Raw genomic sequence first — 19,803 nt, forward strand, 5'->3', positions numbered from 1 at the left:
ACAAACCAATGGATTGGAGTCTTATTTTATTGCCATTTCCTGGTTCAGAAAATAATGAACAGACCAGAAGGAAGAACAGGGAGAATATGGACCTGGATAGTTAAAAGACTCTCTTTCAAACCACAAGTAGAGAAATACATTTTTTAACAATAAATACATTTTAATTGAATGAGTAATAGCAGAAATAACAGTATTTGGCTGCACCATAATGGACGAATTTTGATATGCCTCAGTCCATCATTTTTAGTTCTCTTTTAACTGTCAACACAAACTGTTGATTATATTCATTTTGGTTATCTGGACTTTTAAAAGAAGTTATCTTGCTAACCTCATAGCATTTTGATAAAAGCATATTCATTTTAAAGCATTTGTTTGTATCTCATTATACTGTATCTTTTATATAATATTCTGAAAACTAGACTAAAAACCGAATCTATTGTGTTACCATTTAATGTTAAAGTAAATGTATTTGTTTATTCTCACTTTTTGTAGGTGATTCGGAAGGGATGGTTAACTATCAACAACATTGGCATCATGAAAGGAGGGTCCAAGGAATATTGGTTTGTCCTTACTGCGGAAAGCTTGTCCTGGTATAAAGATGATGAGGTAAGGGAAATGGTTTTATCCAGTCTCTTATAAATCACTTTTAGTCAATTCTCCTTATTGCTGTGAACATGCTCTGGAAACCATTCATTCCCTTGCAGACAAGATTTATGCTCTAGTTTGCATTCCATGAGGAGATAGATATTCCTTTCAGAACTTACCACCATCAAAATGTGTTCTGAATTTCTGTTGCTGTTAACTTACATTGAGATAGTATATTTATGTTTGTTTACTTAGATATAGTCAACAAGTAGTAGTTTGGAAAATCTAGGGCCAATGAAACCAATATTAATTGACTACTATCAGCTAAAAAGATGGTAGATCAGAATAAAAAGCATAAAATGGCCTTAGAATAAAACCAACACATAGATTTTTAAAAATATATTTTGATTATAAAAATATTTATAACTTGGTTTGTATGCTTTATATATGGTAGATTTAAAAAAAAAACCTATCCCCGAGTATTCTTCAAGGATTTTTTTGAACAATAATAGGTAGATAATTTTGTAAAAGTGATTTGGAAATGTAATGCCATTTCTAATAATTCACCCATAATGGTGATAATGTGGCATTTCTGGTACATAAGCGTGGTGTAGAGAGTTGACAATAGGGTAAAGGCTGGGGTTTTAAGTTATCTAGATATTTTTTGCACCTCTCTCCCAGCCCAAGGCAGAGAAAGCTAATGAATTCATAGCTTGAATTAATAATAACTGAATCTTTCTAAAGGAGGAGGAAAGACAAAGGGAACTACTATTCTGGACCTGATTCTGAGGAACACCTAGAGAAATGTTATTATTGATGTAGACTTTATATAGATATTGGGGGAGGGAGTGTGATTAATTCAACTTAGAATTTGTGACTGAGGAGACAAAATCTGGGCATTGTATGAAACCTTAGATTCTGGGAAAGCACATTTCAAAGAGTTCAGAAGAAGCTTAGTTAGAACCCTGTAGCCTAAAATTCTGCCTAGGAAACCTGCCAAGGAAGGGACAAGTAGTTTCCTAGACTGATATTCTGCAGGTTCAGATAGAAACAGCTTCAGTAAAGAAGAAAAGACTGAGCCATCGAAAGGGTCAGGTTTCAATGAAGAAGTAACTCATCAAACTTAGATTTTTAAGACATATTTTAAAGATTTTAAAGATGGAAAAAAGGGGGAGGCAATAGAAGAAGAATACTTGAGTATAGCATTGTCCTATGGGAATAGTGTCAAGAGCAATAAAACTTAGGATGAACATAGGCTGTCAAGAAATACTAAGAACAACAAAAGCTTAGTTTCTTTTTTTCCTATATTGGGAAAAAAAGAATGATCAATGAATGGATAAGACTGCTGCTTGAGGTAGATGGGATGATGATAATGCATGGCAAAGAAAAGACAAAATATCTTAACTCTTGTACCTGTTTTCTCTGCCAAGGAGGAAAAAAAATCTTGGGACTAGAAAAGATCGAACAAAACTTTGCAGTAGGTAGTTTAAATCTGAAATAAGCAAAGGAGATGGTAAGAATACTTTGATGCCTTTGGTGAACATCGATTATAATTTGTCTAGTCAAACTATATTTCAAGGTGATGAAAGAATTTAGGAGTGCCAAGAGTGAGGTACTGTCAGTGATTTGTGAAAGATTGTGGAGGATGGGAGAGGTACCATAGAGGCAGAGAAAAACAAATATTTCCCTATTCCTTTTTTTTTAAAGGAAGAGATTAGTTTGCAAATTAGAGGCCAATGAGTTTAGCTTAAATTCTATAACCAATTCTAGCACATATTTTTTTAAAGTATTACATTTATTCTGAATTTGACTAAAACAAAAAAGAAAAAAAGAATATTTCTATATACTAAAAAGAACAGCAAAAGAGTATTATATATGAAATTTTTTCTTTTCTTTTCTTTTCTTTTTTTTTGGCGGGGCAATGGGGGTTAAGTGACTTGCCTAGGGTGTCACACAGCTAGTAAGTGTAAAGTGTCTGAGGCAGGATTTGAACTCAGGTCCTCCTGAATCCAGGGCCGGCGCTTTATTCACTGCACCACCTAGCTGCTATATATGAAAAAAATTTAAAAGTATATAATAAATTCAAAATATTACTTTCACAAACTTCCTTAAGGTTTTTTGTTTGTTTGCTTGTTTGTTTGTTTTAAAAACATACTGAGGGGCAGCTACGTGGTGCAGTGGATAAAGCACCTGCCCTAGATTCAGGAGGACCTGAGTTCAAATCCGGCCTCCAACACTCGACACTTACTAGCTGTGTGACCCTGGGCAAGTCACTTAACCTTCAGTGCCCCCAAAAAACAAACAAACAAAAAAACCATACTGAAATGATCCTGTTTTCTTTCTTCTTCTTTTTTTTTGTTAAGCCTAAGTGTAGCTCTTCTCTAGCTCCCAAATTTCACCTCCTACCCAAATACCAAAAGAAAAATACAATTCTTTTAATAAATAAGCATGGTCAAGCAAAACAAATTCATAAATTTAGCATGTCCAAAAACACATGGCTCATTCTGCACCTTGAATTTATCACTTTTCTTTCAGGAGGTGGGTAGCCTCACTAGTCCTATGAAGTTATGGTTAGTCATCAAATTGATGAGAGTTCTTATCTTTCAAAGTTGTTTTTCTTCAAAATATGGTTACTGTACAAATTGTTCTCCTGGTTTAGTTCACTTCACTCTGAATCAGTTCATATAAATATTTCCATATTTCTTTAGAACCATTCCTTTGGTCATTTCTTGTGCCATAATAATATTCCATTATAGTCATGTATTACAACTTGCTCAGTGATTATACAATTGACAGAACCTTCTTTATTTCTATTTCTTTGCTACAACCAAAAGTGCTACTATGAATATTTTTGTAGGTATGACTTCTTTTCTTCTTTGTTGGATATTTTTGGAGGGTAGGGCATAGTCCTAGGAGTGGTATTAGTGGGCAAAAATATATTCATAGCTTATTCACTTTTGGGACCTAGTTCCAAATTGCTATATGGAGTACCAGGCCAATACACAGGTCCACCAAGAAGTACCCAGGGTCTAATGCACACCATTAGAGGGGACAGTTTGTGAATGTTTTTTAAAGGGAAGCAGTAATTACCAAGAGCCAGAATATATTATTAAAGAATAGGTCATGTTAAAATAATTACATTTCTTTCTTTTCCTTTGGAGTTGCTAGACTAGTAAACCAGGGGATTCTGTGGACAAAGTTTACCTAGTAAAGTACTTGACAAAGTCCCTCATGCTATTCTTATGTTCAAGAAAAAGAGATAGCCAATAAGCATTTGTGAAAGACCTACTATGTGCCAGACACTGTCCTAAGTGCAAGTGCTGGGAAGAGATATATAGACCAAATCAAACAGTATTACATTCATTCAGAACAAGTTGAATGATCAGAAGAAGTCATTAATGGCTTATTGTCATTTTGAAGAAGGGCATTCAGTTGGAATAGCTATGGGATCTGTACTTGTCCTGCTTAACATTTTTAGCAAAGATCTGGATGAAGGTACAAATAGCATGCTTGTGAAATGTGCTAAAAACATAAAGCTGCAGGGGATAGTTGATATATTGAATAATAGAATAAGGATGGAAAAAGCTCCTGATAGCCTACCATGTTGCATATAGTCTAAGAAAATGAACCTTAATAGAAACAAATGCATTGTCTTATGTAGGTTAAAAAACAACATCATCAATGCAAAATTAGAGAAGCATGGTGCTAGACAGTGAACTGTATGAGGAAGATGTGGTGGATATTGGTACACTGAAAGCCGAATAGAAGTCGATTGTGGCATAAAGCTAATGCAAACTCTGGCTTCATTAAGCAGGACATAGTGGCGGGGACTTGGGAGGTGATAGGAACGATATACTATCTTCTGGTCAGAACACATCTGATCTATGCTATTTACTTGGGGGTGTCATGCTTTATATAGCACATTGATGAACTGGAGAGCAGTTATAGGAAAAGTACCAGACCTCACAAACATGAGGTACAAGGAGAAGAGGAAACTCAGTAGGAAGTGATTGGCATGTTCAAGCATTTGAAAGGTCACCACGTGAATGACTAATTAAATTTGTTCCCCTTGGCACCAGACACCACAAGGAGGAATGATGGATGAAAGTTATGGAAAGACCAGTTTAGGCTGACCGTAAGGAAATTTGATCAGAGCTACCCAAAGGGTACATGGGCAGCCTCGGGAGCTTCCTCCTAGTTTCTCTCACATCTGGTCTTGGAGCAAAGATTTGATGACATCTTGCCAGGGATGCTCCTGAGAGGACCCTTGTTCAGGAAGCAGTTGAACTGAATGGTCTCTTCAGGCTTTGCAAATGGACATTCTATGATTCCTTTGGGAGTGTTTCAGCAGAAAGGATAGGAAATATGTGTGCTACAAATCCCAATTCTCCTGGCTCTTAGCATTGGCACGCATTGGGAAGTGTCCATGTTAAATTTCTAACATGTATATTATTTCAGCAGTTTTGAAGAAAAGGTGTTTTCGAGACTTGAATAGGTTTCATAGTTTTGCATTGGCCTCACCCCTATTTCCCAGTCTGCTCCTCATTGCTACTGCTTTCTATGATTCCCCAGTAAGCAAGGAAAATGTAAACATAAGCAAACTGTCATGATCACCAAACACCCAAGCTTGAAAGAGAAACAGCAGAAACACTTTGATCTGCTACTTGCTTGTACTAGTTATTTGGAGATTTCTTAAGTTTTAATATTTGAAAAATTAAATGAATTTTTGTGTTCATTTTTATCCAAGTGATAGTAGGTGTATATCAGTTTGGGTTTAGAACATTCATTGTCTTGAATACCTTAAGTAAATTTTTTGGAAAGCTTTCGTTTTCTCTTTTAGTCTTCCTTGATCGTAATTACGTTAAAGTATTTCTTCAATTTTTCTGCTTATGTATGTATTTTTATATAAAGATGCATTTAACTAAATATTTTACAATTACTGAATTGGAAATAATATGTTGAATTTTTAATATTTATTGTTGCTAACTTATAGCTCTCTTAGTATTAGTTGAGCCATATCGTCACAATCTATGACCTAACAGTTAATAAATTGCCATAGGATTCTGGGGCCAAGCATGAGAAGGTAGGACTGGGTAGTGGAAAGAGTTCTGCATTTGGAGTTGGGTGACTAGGTTTTGAGACCTGATTATGCTACTAACTAGCCGTATCACTAAGTCAAAGAGTCTCATCTGAGCCTTCACTTTCTTCTGTGAAACAGGACTTTTTCACAGGATAGTTTCGAGGAAAGTGCTTTGTAAATGCTAATGGAATGTGTAAAATGCATTGAAAACTTAAAATGCTGCATATGTTTGCCATTGTTGTTATTAAACAATAATAAAACAGAATCAAATGCAGGGGGAAGCTAGGTGGAGCAGTGGATAAAAGCACCGGCCCTGGATTCAGGAGGACCTGAGTTCAAATCTTGCCTCAGACACTTGACACTTACTGGCTGTGTGACCCTGGGCAAGTCACTTAACCCTCATTGCCTCGACCAAGAAAAAAAATAAAACAAAACAATAATGTACACAGTTCAGGCATTGTCCTGAAGGGCAATCTTCTATTCCACAGGTACCCAATTCATGATGGACTCCAAGATACAAAAGGGCAGACACTAGGGTAATCTCAACTCCCACTTGAAGTCATGGCCATACTTTCTTGGCTCTGCAGCAGCTACTGCCCATTGCCTTTGGATCTGCCTTCCTTCTTGAGACAGAGATCTCTCTGTTTGTGTTGTCAGTGTAAAGGTGGGGTGCAAGGAGTTCTGCCTTTCTCTTTTTGTGCATAGGTGGGAAGATGTTCCTACACTTCCTGTCTGAACAGAAGACATAGCTTACTCCTACCATTTGAGCAGGAGGAAACATAAGCCTTTCCTCATAGCTGTGTTTGGGAATCCAAACAGACTGAGAGATGTGATTCTGATGTCCTGAGTTCAAAGTCCAAACATGCTTTCTCATAGAAATAGTACTACAATGATGGTTAGGTCCTATAAAAATATTAGTAAAGTACTTCAGGTATATTATGGATTAAATAGAGTATCATAGGGATTTCCTAGGAGCCTAAGCAATGTTGTTTTTATGGAAGGTTGCCTTCAGTATTGTAAGTTGGCTATCAGTTATATGTTCTCCCTGTGGCCTGTATTTATACCTACTTCATTGTCTATGAACGATATTTCTCTAATACAATGACATTACAATATTATCTTCCTTAAGTAACTAAAATAAGTACTGTAAAAATGTCATAAATTGTCACTATTTTTTTATTCAGGAATTCATATTGAGTCTTTATTTTTTCCATATGTTTCCTGGATTCCAGTACCAATTTTTAGGATAATGGAGAATATGCACTAAAAAAAATAACAAACATTTATTAAGTACTTACTATAGATATACTACACACTGCGGCCACAGACAATAAGGAAATTGTGCTTTCTAGAAGTTTACATTTCATTGGATATACCATGTCCAGAGATTAGTAACACAAAGTAATTTGAGAAGGGGAAGAGCCTACAATCCAGAGGATCAGGGGGGAAGCTTTATAGAAGGCAAATCATGAGCTGAGGCATCCTTGGGATTCTAAGCAGAGTGGCTGAGAAAGTAGGCAGCATGCCAGGCTTGGGGGATCAGCCCTCTGGAGACATGGAGGAGGGAGTTACAAGACAGACTTTAGGCAACAGCATATGAAGAGATTTTCACATATTTGTGTATATATATGTATACATATAGGCACATAATACACATATGTATATAGATATATACACATACATGGATATTTATATATATACATACACACATATAGCACACACATATATGCAAATATACAAGTAGTTTTCAAAAGATATTAGTGGGTTATGAAATAAATTTTTGGTATATTTTTTAAAACATAAATTCTCAAGCTTTAGAATAGGATTATTTAAGTGGGGGAAAACCTACCTTAGACTAGTTATTATTAGTACAATGTATAGACCACTGAACTAGGAGCTGAGATACATATTCTCCTTCTGGCCTCATCACTTAATAGTTATATGGTCATAGGCAAGTGACAGTCACTCTGAAGTTGGACTTCCTCTTCTGTCAGCCAGAATAGTGAGCCTTTCCTCCCTTCTCTCCCAAGGAGAGTATAAGGTTTTACTGAGAAAATACATGGAAAAGGATTTTGAAAATTGTAAATGTGATTTTTGCTTTTGCAAATAACACTTGCTCCTGGGGTAGTATTCTTTGACTCATAATTACTTTGATTTCCTGCTCCTTTTCATTTCATTTTGAGAGAAGAACAAGAGCTAGAAGTTAGGCCAAGGGTTCTCAGCATAGACTAGGATGGGTAGGGAGGAGAAAAGGAAAACGATAGTGTCAGATGCCATCATCCTCAGTGACGCTTCCATGCTTCCTCCCACTATTGTTTGTAGCTGTGGTTGGTTAGCCTCTACCATCTATGTAGTTTGTTTTTTTAATATCTAAACTAGCAATGGGGAAAACAATGGTATAAATGAATAGTATTTTTTTTTTTTTGTAGAGGCAATTGGGGTTAAGTGACTTGCCTAGGGTCACACAGCTAGTAAGTGTTAAGTGTCTGAGGTCAGATTTGAACTCAGGTCCTCCTGAATCCAGGGCTGGTGCTCTAGCCACTGCGCCACCTAGCTGCCCCAACATGAATAATATTCTTAAGGTGAGAGAGGAGATTATGGTAACCACACCTTTTAAATAGACTTCTAATAGTTTAATTCCTTGAGCTGACTTGATGGGGTCAGCTAGACTTTGAATTTTGAGCCACACACTCTCTCAATTATGGACTACTCAGAGAAACAGCATGGTGTTGAAAACCCACTGGTTTTAGAGTTAGAAGACATAGGTTTAAATTCTGTCTCTTCCATGGAGAAAGAAATGGCAAACCACTCTAAGAAAACCCCACAGACAGTAGGGTCCACAGGATCATGAAGAGTTGAACATGGTTGAATTATTGAACAACAAGAACAACAACCTTTCTGTTCAGTATTCAAGCCCAACTTCTCTGTTTTGTTTTGTTGTGGGGAAATAGGTGGGGGTGTTTGGGATAGAGGTAGGGGTTTGGGGTAAAGGTTGGGGTCCTTAGGAATTCCTCTTTAAAAAATTACACCTTCTTGCACACAAAACCAATAGAATAAGATAAAAGTTTATTCAGGCGCTGGGGAAGGGAAACCAAGAGAGAAATCCTTGGACTTCTCATGGGGAGAAGGCATGGCACAGAGCGTGGCTCTGAGATACCAATCTCCTTGAGCAAGAGATAGGCAGATACTTTTATAGAGGACTGATGGGGGTGATTATCTGACTGTAGAAAATTCCCTTATGGAGGGAGGACCATCCCCCACTGGTGGTGGCTGGAGGAGTTGGGTGAGGGGTGGCTGCGGATCTCTCAAGCCATCTCTCTGCTCCTCAGGCCACAAAGGCAGCAGTCACACCTAATCTTATCTCCCCAGGGGTGAGGGAGTCTGGAATGAAGGGTGGTGGTCCCAGAGCTAGCTAAGTAGAGATTGGGTTCCACTTATTTCTTTAGGTGTGTCTGTCCTTTGGTTTAGTTTCTCAAGGAGAAGGTTCTTTGATATACCCCAGAGAACTTCTGGGGTGGCCTGGCCCTATAACAGTTTGAACGCATCTTATTAATTTAACATATATCTTAATAATAATATCTTCTTAGCTTCTTACCTGTGACTTGAGTCTCCCCTTTCTCTTCTATAGTAAAACTTCACTATTTTGAACTGTTTTGGAAGGTAAAGCAATCAAAAGATAAACATTTATTAATTGCTTAGCTATATGACAGACACTGGTAAGTGCTGAAGATAAAACAAAAAGGCAAAAACAGTTCCTACCTTCAAGGAGTTTACAGGTTAGCATCTACATAAGTAAGGATGTATAACATATATACAGAGGAGATGGGAGGTAGCCTCAGAGGAAGAGACACTAAGAGCTTGAGGGACCAGAAAAGGGAGCCTGTAAGAGGTGGTCAGGTGACCTGAATCTGAAAGGACGCCAAGGATTCTAAGGTGTGTAGGTGAGAAGAGAGTGCATTTCAGGCATGGGAGATGGCCAGTAACTACCCACTGACATGGGAGACGAAATGCTGGGTGTGAGGGACTCCAGGTAGCACAGTATGGCTGGAACATAAACGATAGTGACCTGTAAAGAAATGGGAGAGATAAGAAAGGGCCATATTGTGAAGAGGTGTCAATGTCAACTGGAGGAGTTTGTGTTGGGTCCTACAGATAATAAAAGGCCACTAGAGTTTATTGACTTGGGATAAAGGGGGTGGACTTAGGGTAGGGAGGTGACATGGTCAGATGTGTGAGTTACAAAAATCACTTTGGCAGCTGTGAAACATGGAATGGAATGAAAGGAGACTTGAGGCAGGAAAATCAATGAATGAGATGTTGAGATAGTCTACTCTAGAGGTAATGAGAGCTTGAACTGGAGTGGAAAATGTGTGAGCAGAGAGAAGGGGATACATAGAACAAATATTGGGGACATAAAAAGGATCATATCTAGTAGCTGATTAGATAAATAGGGTGAGTAAGAAAAGGAGTCTGGACCATTAAGTATTTTTGAGTGTGGTTTATTGTTGTTCAGTCATTTCTGACTCTTTGTGACCCCATTTAGGGTTTTCTTGGCAAAGCTGGTTTGCCATTTCTTTTTCTAATTCAATTCACAAATGAGGAAACTGAGGCAAACAGGATAAAGGGACTTGCTCAGGGTCACTTAGCTAGTATCTGAGATCAGATTTTGGGGGGGGGGTGGGCAGGGCAATGAAGGTTAAGTGACTTGCCCAGGGTCACACAGCTAGGAAGTGTCAAGTGTTTGAGGCTGGATTTGAACTCAGGTCCTCCTGAATCCAGGGCCAGTGCTTTATCCACTGTGCCACCGAGCTGCCCCTAGGCCAGATTTGAACTCAGGAAGAGGAGACTTCTTAACTCCTGGCCTGGCACTATAGTCACTGTGCCACCTAGCTAGAGTTTTATTACTTCCAAACTAACTTCTGGCAGGCTATTTCCTGGTAGAGTTTTGGGATCTATTTTTTAAAATAGTCATTTATTATTAGCATTAATATAGGAAAATTATCATACTAATGTAGTGAACACTTTAAACCCTAAGGCTCAAACTGGTCCCTTTCCGTGTTATTTGCATAATTATTATTCAGCATACTCTTTCTTTACCAATAATGTAAAGCTAAATTTCATCCTAACTCAAACTGAACTATTAATGATTCCCAACTGGCAAAGTTTGAATTAGATTTCTTAACATTCTAGAAAGTGAGCTTCCTTTGCTCAGCAAAAATGTAGATGATTTTTCTAAATGACTCATGAAAATTTCACATCTAGATTGTTTTTTGCTTAGTTTCTTATCGAGTTCATAAAAAGGAGAGCTGTTTATTGCTTTTACAGATAAAAGAAGATAGTCAACCTTGCCTGCTTAAATTCAAGTATTTTAATATTCATGGTAGCATAAAGTCTGTGTATTAGCACTCATCAAGTCAAATCATTTTCTCTGAGTTGTTGAGTCGTATGGGAACAGTACAGCGAGAAGAAAACTATCTGAATTTCCTGCTTTCCACAGTAAATGGGAGGTAACCTCAGAAGATACTAACAGCTATTGAAGTTTTTTTTTTCAGTCCTTTTGGTATAGAGCTATATAACTTTGATTATTACTTAGGAATTGAAAAGAATTTTAATTTCATATATTACACATTTATTCTGAGGCCCTTTAATTATTTTTGAGGTTTGTAAGCTGTCCTATTTTATTAGGAACACATACAGAGTCCATAGGAAAAAAAAACAAAACAGGCATTGGCTTCGTGTGCCATAATTAAATTTAACTATATTTTATCTTTTGCATTGACTACCTAAGTAATAAGTAAAACTAAGAGAATACAACTGGCAAAAAACAAGTCCACTCCAGATAACTGATCTACGCAACTTTTACTCCATTTGCAACATAATAGACAAATCTGAATTCACCCACTTCAGATACAGGTTATTTAATGTGGGCAATGATTGAGGGGAGGGACTTAGGAAAAAGCCAGGTGGGATATAAGGTAGAATAGAAACAAGTTGTGCACTTGTGCCATTAAAGCATGATTTAGAGCTTGGATAACTTTATTTTTCAATATAAAAATAAAAGTTGAGAGAAAGCTTTTTGAAGGAAAGCCTTTCACCCAAGCATAAAGCATGAATTTAATATTATGGAATATCATTGTTCTAGGAAAATAGGTTTTATTATGTGTGTAATATTCAAAAGAAATCTGTAAATCATTGTTGACTCTTCAGTCCTCAATATTAGCTCAAATAAATATTTGTGATAGGCCAGCAGAGAAGTTGAAAAATTATATTACTACTCTGATGACAAAGGGATACTCAGAAGGTTTTAGGAGAATATAAACAGAAGCATTTCAAGTGGAAATGCACTAACCTCACGCTATTAAAGTAAAACCAAAAAAGCAGATTGAAATAAGGATATTTTCTGGACTTGGACTCAAAAAAGTCATGAACTCAATTTTTGTGGTTTGAGGTGTTTGGATAACATGAAAAAGAGATTACATGCTTCCATAACACTGATGTTTACCCAGTGTTATTCTTATTTGTAACAATGACAACAGTAATTTTCTTGGTAGGAAATAAGATGATAGACCTAGCTCTCCACATGATGTTCCCAGACAATCCACACTATGACAGCTTATCATTATATTATGTCAGTTCCTATTCCTGTAGAACATACTATTATTGTTTAAATAAGAATTCAAGCAATTTGATACTGACAGAACATTAAAATACAAAATTTTGCATTATTCCAAATTTTCTTTCAGTCGTTGTTAGTACACATACTTACATTTTAAATAGTTGTAAACTGGATATATATATCTATATATCTATATATATAGATATATATATATTAGATTCTGTGTCTTTTCCTTATCATCATTTCACTACAGATATTTCAATGCACTGATGTAGTTCACATACTTATCCATTTCTGTTGTATTAGAGTTTCTATTGTTTTATATACTTAGTCGAGCAGTCTGTTTCAAATGAAATGAAAATACCTCCCAACCCCCCATCTCATTTTCTTGTTAACTGCCCCAATTTACAACTCAAGATGTAGTCTTTAATGGGAAGACAAGTATTCTCCTGGAAAATTAAACTTTATATGTCTTCCTCAACCTCATTTAATGATTTTTGAAAATAAAAGACTAACAGCCATTTTGCAAACATTTTCATTAATCCAAAATGTCAAAAATGCAAATGTGATGTATACTGACAGTTGAGTAAGCGTCTTATATTTAATAATCCTAACCATATGTTTTGAGTGAAGATCTTTCACATTTTTTAAATGAAAGCTGTAGTCCCTTGGCCATTACCTTCTGGATGGATTATTACTTGGGTATTCATCAAAAGATTCTAAAACTTAAAGTTGAAAAGAAAATTTTGACATTCTTTAACTTTCTGTTAGAATATAGCCTTTTCAATTTAACCTAGAAAATTGTTGTTAAGATTAAACTGTAGTCAGGACCTATTTACTATTTTATGATAATTTATCAAACCTCAGAAACTTCTTTTTTCAGGAACTTGAAAGTCGAATGTATGTATTTCTAGAAACTTTTACACACCAAGACAAAATGGAATAAACTCAGAGTGTTAGTCTTAACTCTGGAATTTCCTGTCTACTTAAAGATAGTCTCTTCACTTTCTGACTTGGCTTTTGTATAGTTCTGAGCGTTGTTGTTAAGTAACAGGTCAAAAGAGATTGGATTTCAGTATTTAGCAGAGTGATTCATTATGTGTTGTTTCTATATGAGGGCCTTGAAAACTTTACATAAAGCTCTTTGAATTGAACATTGGTCTATAAGAGTTCATTAAAACACTAAATTTTATATATATATATATATATATATATATATGTATGTATGTATGTATGTATGTATGTATGTACAATTCTAGGCTTCATTTGGAGTCTACAGCTTTTATGATAAAAACTTCATGGCCAAATTTATTTAGAAGCATTTTAATTTAGTTGACAATGCATTTTCTGACAAAAAAGCTTCAAGTTTTACTCCATTGATGATTAAGAGCAAAATATTCATTCACATTTAATCTGTTTTGAGCTTCTAAAAGGAGATTTCAGGTTTACTTTTTAATTGTTTCTGCAAACAGAATAATATAATCATAGGATTTGGGAGATGGAAGAGTTTAAAAATTGTCTAATCCAAACTCTTTATCTTAGAAATGATGAGTTTTGTCAATGCAAATTTGTTTTTAGTTGAAAAGAACATTTAAAGTAAAAGGTTTGAATATTAAATCTCAAAAACAAAACAAAAAAACCCCCCAAAACTTTAGTGAAAAAAAGAGAAGAAATTAGTTTAAAAACCAAAGTGCATACAAATCAAACTTGACAGAACCCTTTCATGAAAGATTCTATCACCTTCCTTAGTTTTCATGGTTTATATACAGGAGAACTCAAATTATTTGACCTTTGGTTAATAAAGTATTTCTTTAAGTTTAGACAATCCCCCAGACCTTCAGACAAAATATACAATTTATTCCATTTATATCCAACCCTACCCTTTCTGAAAGTCTTGTAATATGTTTGAATGTTTACAGGAAATAGAAACTGTCTGATTCAAGAGAATGTTATGGTCTTGTTTCTCTATCTCCAAATTATAGTAAAAGTAAATACTTGATGGGAAAAAAATACTCAAGTAATAAAACTCTAGATATCATGAGATAAAAGAATATGACATTTTATTTTCAAGTTCCTATTGTATTGGAACAAAAATGGGAAGAATATTTTTAATAATTGTGAAAATTGTAACATATTCTCTTCCCTAGAATTCATTTAACTTTGGTGACAATATATTAGTCTGAATTTCCTCCACCTTTGGGCTACTCTCCTTTCATCTTATTTTGAGATATTTCTGGAGATAAAAAATTCATTGCATGGAAAAAAGAAGTTAATTTATGGACTTATTGGGTAAAATTGAAGGAATCATTCATTCACTCATTTTTCAAGCAATGGGATAAAACATCTTTTGTTGTCTTGATAACAGTGGTGCTGTGAAACTGTGTATGAATAAAACTTTATGGTTAGTGAGTTAATAATAACAATTAGGAAAAGAGTACTATAGAAAGCACAGGAAAAAATTTCAGAAATGGGTTTTATTATATTTTGCAGGCACCACTCATTTTACTTTGGGTGGGTTTCAATAATCTAACCAAATTAAATAATAATGAAATAATATGAATGATAATATTAATACACAAACGACTTCAGTATTGAACCAACAGACTGAAACACCAAGTCGTCCCTTCCCTTCCCCATACTTCCGCTCCCTCTTTTTGGTTGTAGCTCTTGGTGTAGATGCTATAGTTTGAGAGCTGCTTTCATTGGCTGGTTGTCACTCAGGCTGGGTTGTCATGTGACTGCCTGTCTGTGCCTGCTGTACAGGTGAGAGGATGTTCTGCACAGCAAGTGTAGACAGGCAGACACATGACAACTCCGTCCAGCCAGTCCCTTGGTTCCATCTGGGTTCCTTTGCTCATGGGCAGATACAATCAGTCTGTACCACTCCAGATTTGGGGAGTTTTTAAAGGAAGGGGAAGGGGAGAAAAACACACAACAAAATTAAACTTTAAAATATTATGGAACTATCGAACAAGTTAGACTTTTGATTTTATTCAAAAATTCACATTTATACATTTGATCCAAATATACTAACATGAATGTTGAGGAGAACAGAAACCTCACTTTGAAAACTTAGTGGGGGGAACCCAACAGAGGGTTTATTTTTAAATCCATTTCATGCTACAGCTTGCTCACATGCACTCATAGCGCAGAGGAATTGAACCAGATGTTTTTCCTCTTCTTGTAAACACTGCATATTTTAATACCGAAGTTAAAGATAAAAGCTGTGTTTACACTTAGTTTTTAGGAAGAGATAAGTCCTATAATCTTGTCTATGAAAAAGAAACTTGTCAGTTAGTTGGAAATAGAATTCTCCATAAAGATCAACAAATGTAATATATTTTGCAACCCACTATCCCACTTTTTGTGTATGATCAATTTGCTTTAGGAATTGCCAAAAGAACATAGTTTATCAATATTTTTTAAAGCAACAGCAAATCATTTTAAGTTGTTTTCTTTCTCTTAAAATACAAACTTTCTAACTGTGCATGTGGTAAGTGCAATAGAATAGCAGTTAGGAGCTTACTTCATGCATCTCTCAATGAACTGCAGAGTATATAAGCAAGTATATATTGTCCTATAGGGTGTTCAGAATTTGTCTTGGACATTGTTAGGGCAAGGTTCAGCTATAAAAGAAGGCCATAGAATCTCAGAAGAACCCCTAATTTAAAATTCCTTTTAAAAATCTTAAAAGAAGACACCTTTCCTTAAGCTCTGCACAAGACTTAGAATTAAATTTTATTAACATGTATTTGCTCAATAACACCCCACAAGGCCAAATCTTATCATTTATTCCTGCTCTGATTTCAAATGAATAATTTTCATTTATACATGGTTATAATTTTTCCATCCCTCCAACTACCCTCCCCCTTTAGAAATACAACTCCAACTGATCAAAAACCCCAACCAATGGGATTTATTATGAAAGAGAAAGAATCATTTACTAAGGTGACTGACTATTTGGGAGGTTTTCTAAAAGAAATTTTAAATGCTCACAAAGGCAAAGGAAGTCAGAAACAAGTGCCTCAAGATGTCATTTGCTTGGTCAGTTAATCTGAAACAGAACAAAAGTCATGAAGTATAGCAGATTTATAATTATGTTGGTGAGAAATATTAAAACTAACATGTTTCAATTTATAATTTAATTCTGTTAACTGTAATAAATTAATGGAATGATATAGCCTGGAAAAGAAAACTAGAACCTGTGAGGATTTGTTCCTCTGTAATATGAAACAGTTCTCCAAAATAAAGCCGAGAACCTTGAGCATGAAAGGATTAGATGGGTCTGTCTTAAAACCATCATCAGTATATGATGTGGACCAGTGACTGGTTTGTCTTCAGGGATTAAAAAACATTATTTGATGCAGAAATACAATTGTTATTTAACATCATTTTTTCCCAATATGTACTTCTTGTTGAGTTTTACTCCCATCCATCTGTCTGTCTATCTACCTCATATTGTGTGTGTGTGTGTGTATATATATATATATATTTCACATTATATATATGATTATTTACACATTCACATGATATAGAGGTGTACTCTATACTCTTTGAGTACACAATTTTTTGTAATGTTTTCTTTATGACTGGCAAACTACAGGATGCATCTTGCATGATCATTTAAAGTCAAGTGAAAATAAGATAGCTTTTAAAAAGATCAATCAGAAAGTTATAATATAGAGAGATATTTGCATGATTTATTATACTTCTTGAAGTAGTATAATTTTCTTTTACCCACATTTGGGTTCTTTTATTTCTGATAATAATAATGTTATGAGAAAAATACTTCTTCCTCTTAATTCACACACAATCAGAAATTATTTGCAGTTTAAATATTTAAAAATTGTCTTTCTCTGTTGAAGGTATGAAATAGAATTAGGAGTAAGTTGTTGTCCCTGACTATTTACTTTTTCATCCTTATGCATCAAAACTGATAAACTTCATCAGGAGAGTTAGAGGAAATGTGTATTTCTAGAAAATGCAGTACACTAAGGCATAATGAAGCAAATTAAGAGTTTTAGCCTTGACTTGGGAATTTCCTGCCCCCTGAAATTAAAGTCTGACCTTTTGTTTATTTTAAATTGCAATTTTGGGCTGATATGTGTTTAGTTCAGATTCTTTGAACAATAATATGAGGGGAAATTGTTTCTTTTAAAGTGGAAAAGGAAAGCATATTATTTTGAAGAAGCATTAATACTCTGTACTTTTTTATTAATGATAGTGAAATTATACAGATTTATTTACTTCTATATTATCAAGTATCTATTCTCTCTCTCTCTATCTCTCTCTCCCCCTACACGTTTACTCATAGTTTATACAAAAATATAAAAAAGATACATTTGTTATTTTCTGCATAAAATCTTTCCCACAAAGTGAAATATGTACTTGGGTGGGCCATAGGATGGAAGTGGGAGTGGGTAGTATAAGGTAGTTTTTTTTATCAATATAAACACATTATTCAGGAGCATTAGCCTGAATACTAAGGTAGAAGAACATTAAATACATAAACTAAAGGCAGGAAAAAATATCAATGAGCACTTAAAATTATTATTATAAGAATACTCCTTTGGTTTTGGAGATATATATTAAAATTATTTTTCTAGATTTAAAAAAGTTAAATATTTTCAGCTCATCCTTTTCCTGATTAATTATGTCATCCAAATTATAAATATAGAAATGGATCACTTTTAAGGTACCTTTTAACTTTAAAGTTAAGATTTATCTCTGATTTGGTAGAAAATAAATTCCCTTCTGAACTGCTATTTAGTATAATTTACAGAATTATAGATAGATCTCAATATATGTAGTGCTAAGATAATATGTATTCTCCTGAAGTGCAGGCTGGTTGGCAATAAAGACTTAACCTGAAAACTATATCGTCTATATTAAATCAGAAATACTTAATTATCTAAGCTTATACTCACCATGAAATCCAGTGGTTTTAGGTTCTGGCACTGTTGGTTTGCTCTCACTGTAATAATCTTTTGTCACTAAAATATTACATATTTACTTTTAAAATCAGTTCAATATCTAATTTACCATTTGAGGTGGGTTCTTTATCTTCAAAAGGATCTGTGTTTAAGTTTATATTTTAATGTATGTATATGTAAAATAGACATAACCTAACACCTTGCATTTAATGGTTCTTTTTAAAGACAGATCTTGACATTTTGTATTATATAAAATATAAAATTTTATATTAATCTCAATTGATTCCCAGTTATTAAAGACCCACTAGAATAGGTTTGTACACAGCACAAGTCTCTTCATTCTGTGGCCACAAGAATTGCTTGGCTACTACTCTACAAAATGTTCCTTCCATTCCTAGCACTATCCTTCAATACTGTAATCTCCTTCCCCACTTCCTAAACTGATGCCAAGAACAGACTTTCCACCTTCAGTCTCCAGACTAAAAGTTATCTGGAAAGAAAAAAAAATTGGTGGGGAGTCAGTGGGAGTAAGCTTCTTAAAAGCAGAAAGGTCAAATAATATTAAGATTGATGTAACTAATAGACCACATTTGAGCCTTTACCATTTCCACATGCTATTCAGCTTCCCCTCCTAGTTAAAAGATCAGGTTATATTTTATAACGTGTTTATCCTTGTTCTGTTATAATTTGCATCCGTGCAAAATTTTAGGTGTGAATATATTATTGGAAGATGAAGTAAATGTTCAAGGGAATCTTTTTTTTTTTGAAATTATGAAATTGGTCTTAAAGTTACAACAGTATACTGTTTTAACAATCTCAAAACTAAAAAAAAAAATGTTAAACTGAACTTTCTTTCTCAACAAAAATAAAAATTCCTCATGTAACACATCCATTTTTCAGTATAATAAAAACTGAATGCTGGTAAATCTATTTCCATATATTAGAAAACAGAAAATTCAAGAAACTGTAAACATTACCAAAATTCTATGTAAACATTAGTTGCAGTTAAGTATTATGCCAAACAGAATTAAATATTTTTTTAGGAATTTTGATTTTTGAAAATGCTAATAGATTTGGAACTTTTCTATATAAGAGAAATTGTGTGGATTAGAAATCTAATTTCCAATAGTAGGAATGATTAATAAAGAAACCACCAGTTCATAAACAAAAATGTCAATATTGTGTCATCTAAACAGAGAAGATAGCTAAATTCTCCTGCTTCCCTTTTAAATTTGGAGTTCAAAATCCTGCTTAGGTTAGAAAGAATCATCATATTTTCTTTAAGCAGTGAGGACAGTTTACCTCTGGAGACATTTGTTTTAAGGTATGCACAATTTGTGAAAACAAAATTGGAGAGTCTTAATCACTGGGGTCAGGAGTTGTCATTTTGTTTTCATCACAAAGTCACATTTTAAATTTAGAAATTCTTCAGAGATAATAACTGTAGAGGTTTAAAATGAGATAATCCAGAAATATTCATTTTTACATAAAAAGTTAATAGAAGATGTTTTAATGCACAGAAGGGTTTTAGGGTGTATATCATCACCATCATTATTACCATCACTTTTCTTATTGTTATTATTATTTTA

The 19,803-nt window shown here is 34.5% G+C and overlaps 1 protein-coding gene across 8 annotated transcripts in view; it reads left to right on the forward strand.

The window, feature by feature from the left end:
• DNM3 (dynamin 3) overlaps nucleotides 1-19,803 on the forward strand; it is a 592,171-nt gene that overhangs the window by 295,706 nt on the left and 276,662 nt on the right. For all 8 annotated transcript variants that reach the window (XR_006356236.1, XM_044000106.1, XM_044000101.1 and 5 more), the window contains one exon: nucleotides 493-606. Coding sequence is in view for 7 of the 8 variants with exons in the window: in XM_044000106.1 (XP_043856041.1) it covers nucleotides 493-606 (114 nt within the window). In the remaining variant the exon portion in view is untranslated. The remainder of the gene's footprint in view (nucleotides 1-492; nucleotides 607-19,803) is intronic.

This window comes from Dromiciops gliroides, chromosome 4 (genome assembly GCF_019393635.1).
Source record: "Dromiciops gliroides isolate mDroGli1 chromosome 4, mDroGli1.pri, whole genome shotgun sequence".
In the NCBI taxonomy this organism is placed as follows: domain Eukaryota; kingdom Metazoa; phylum Chordata; class Mammalia; order Microbiotheria; family Microbiotheriidae; genus Dromiciops; species Dromiciops gliroides.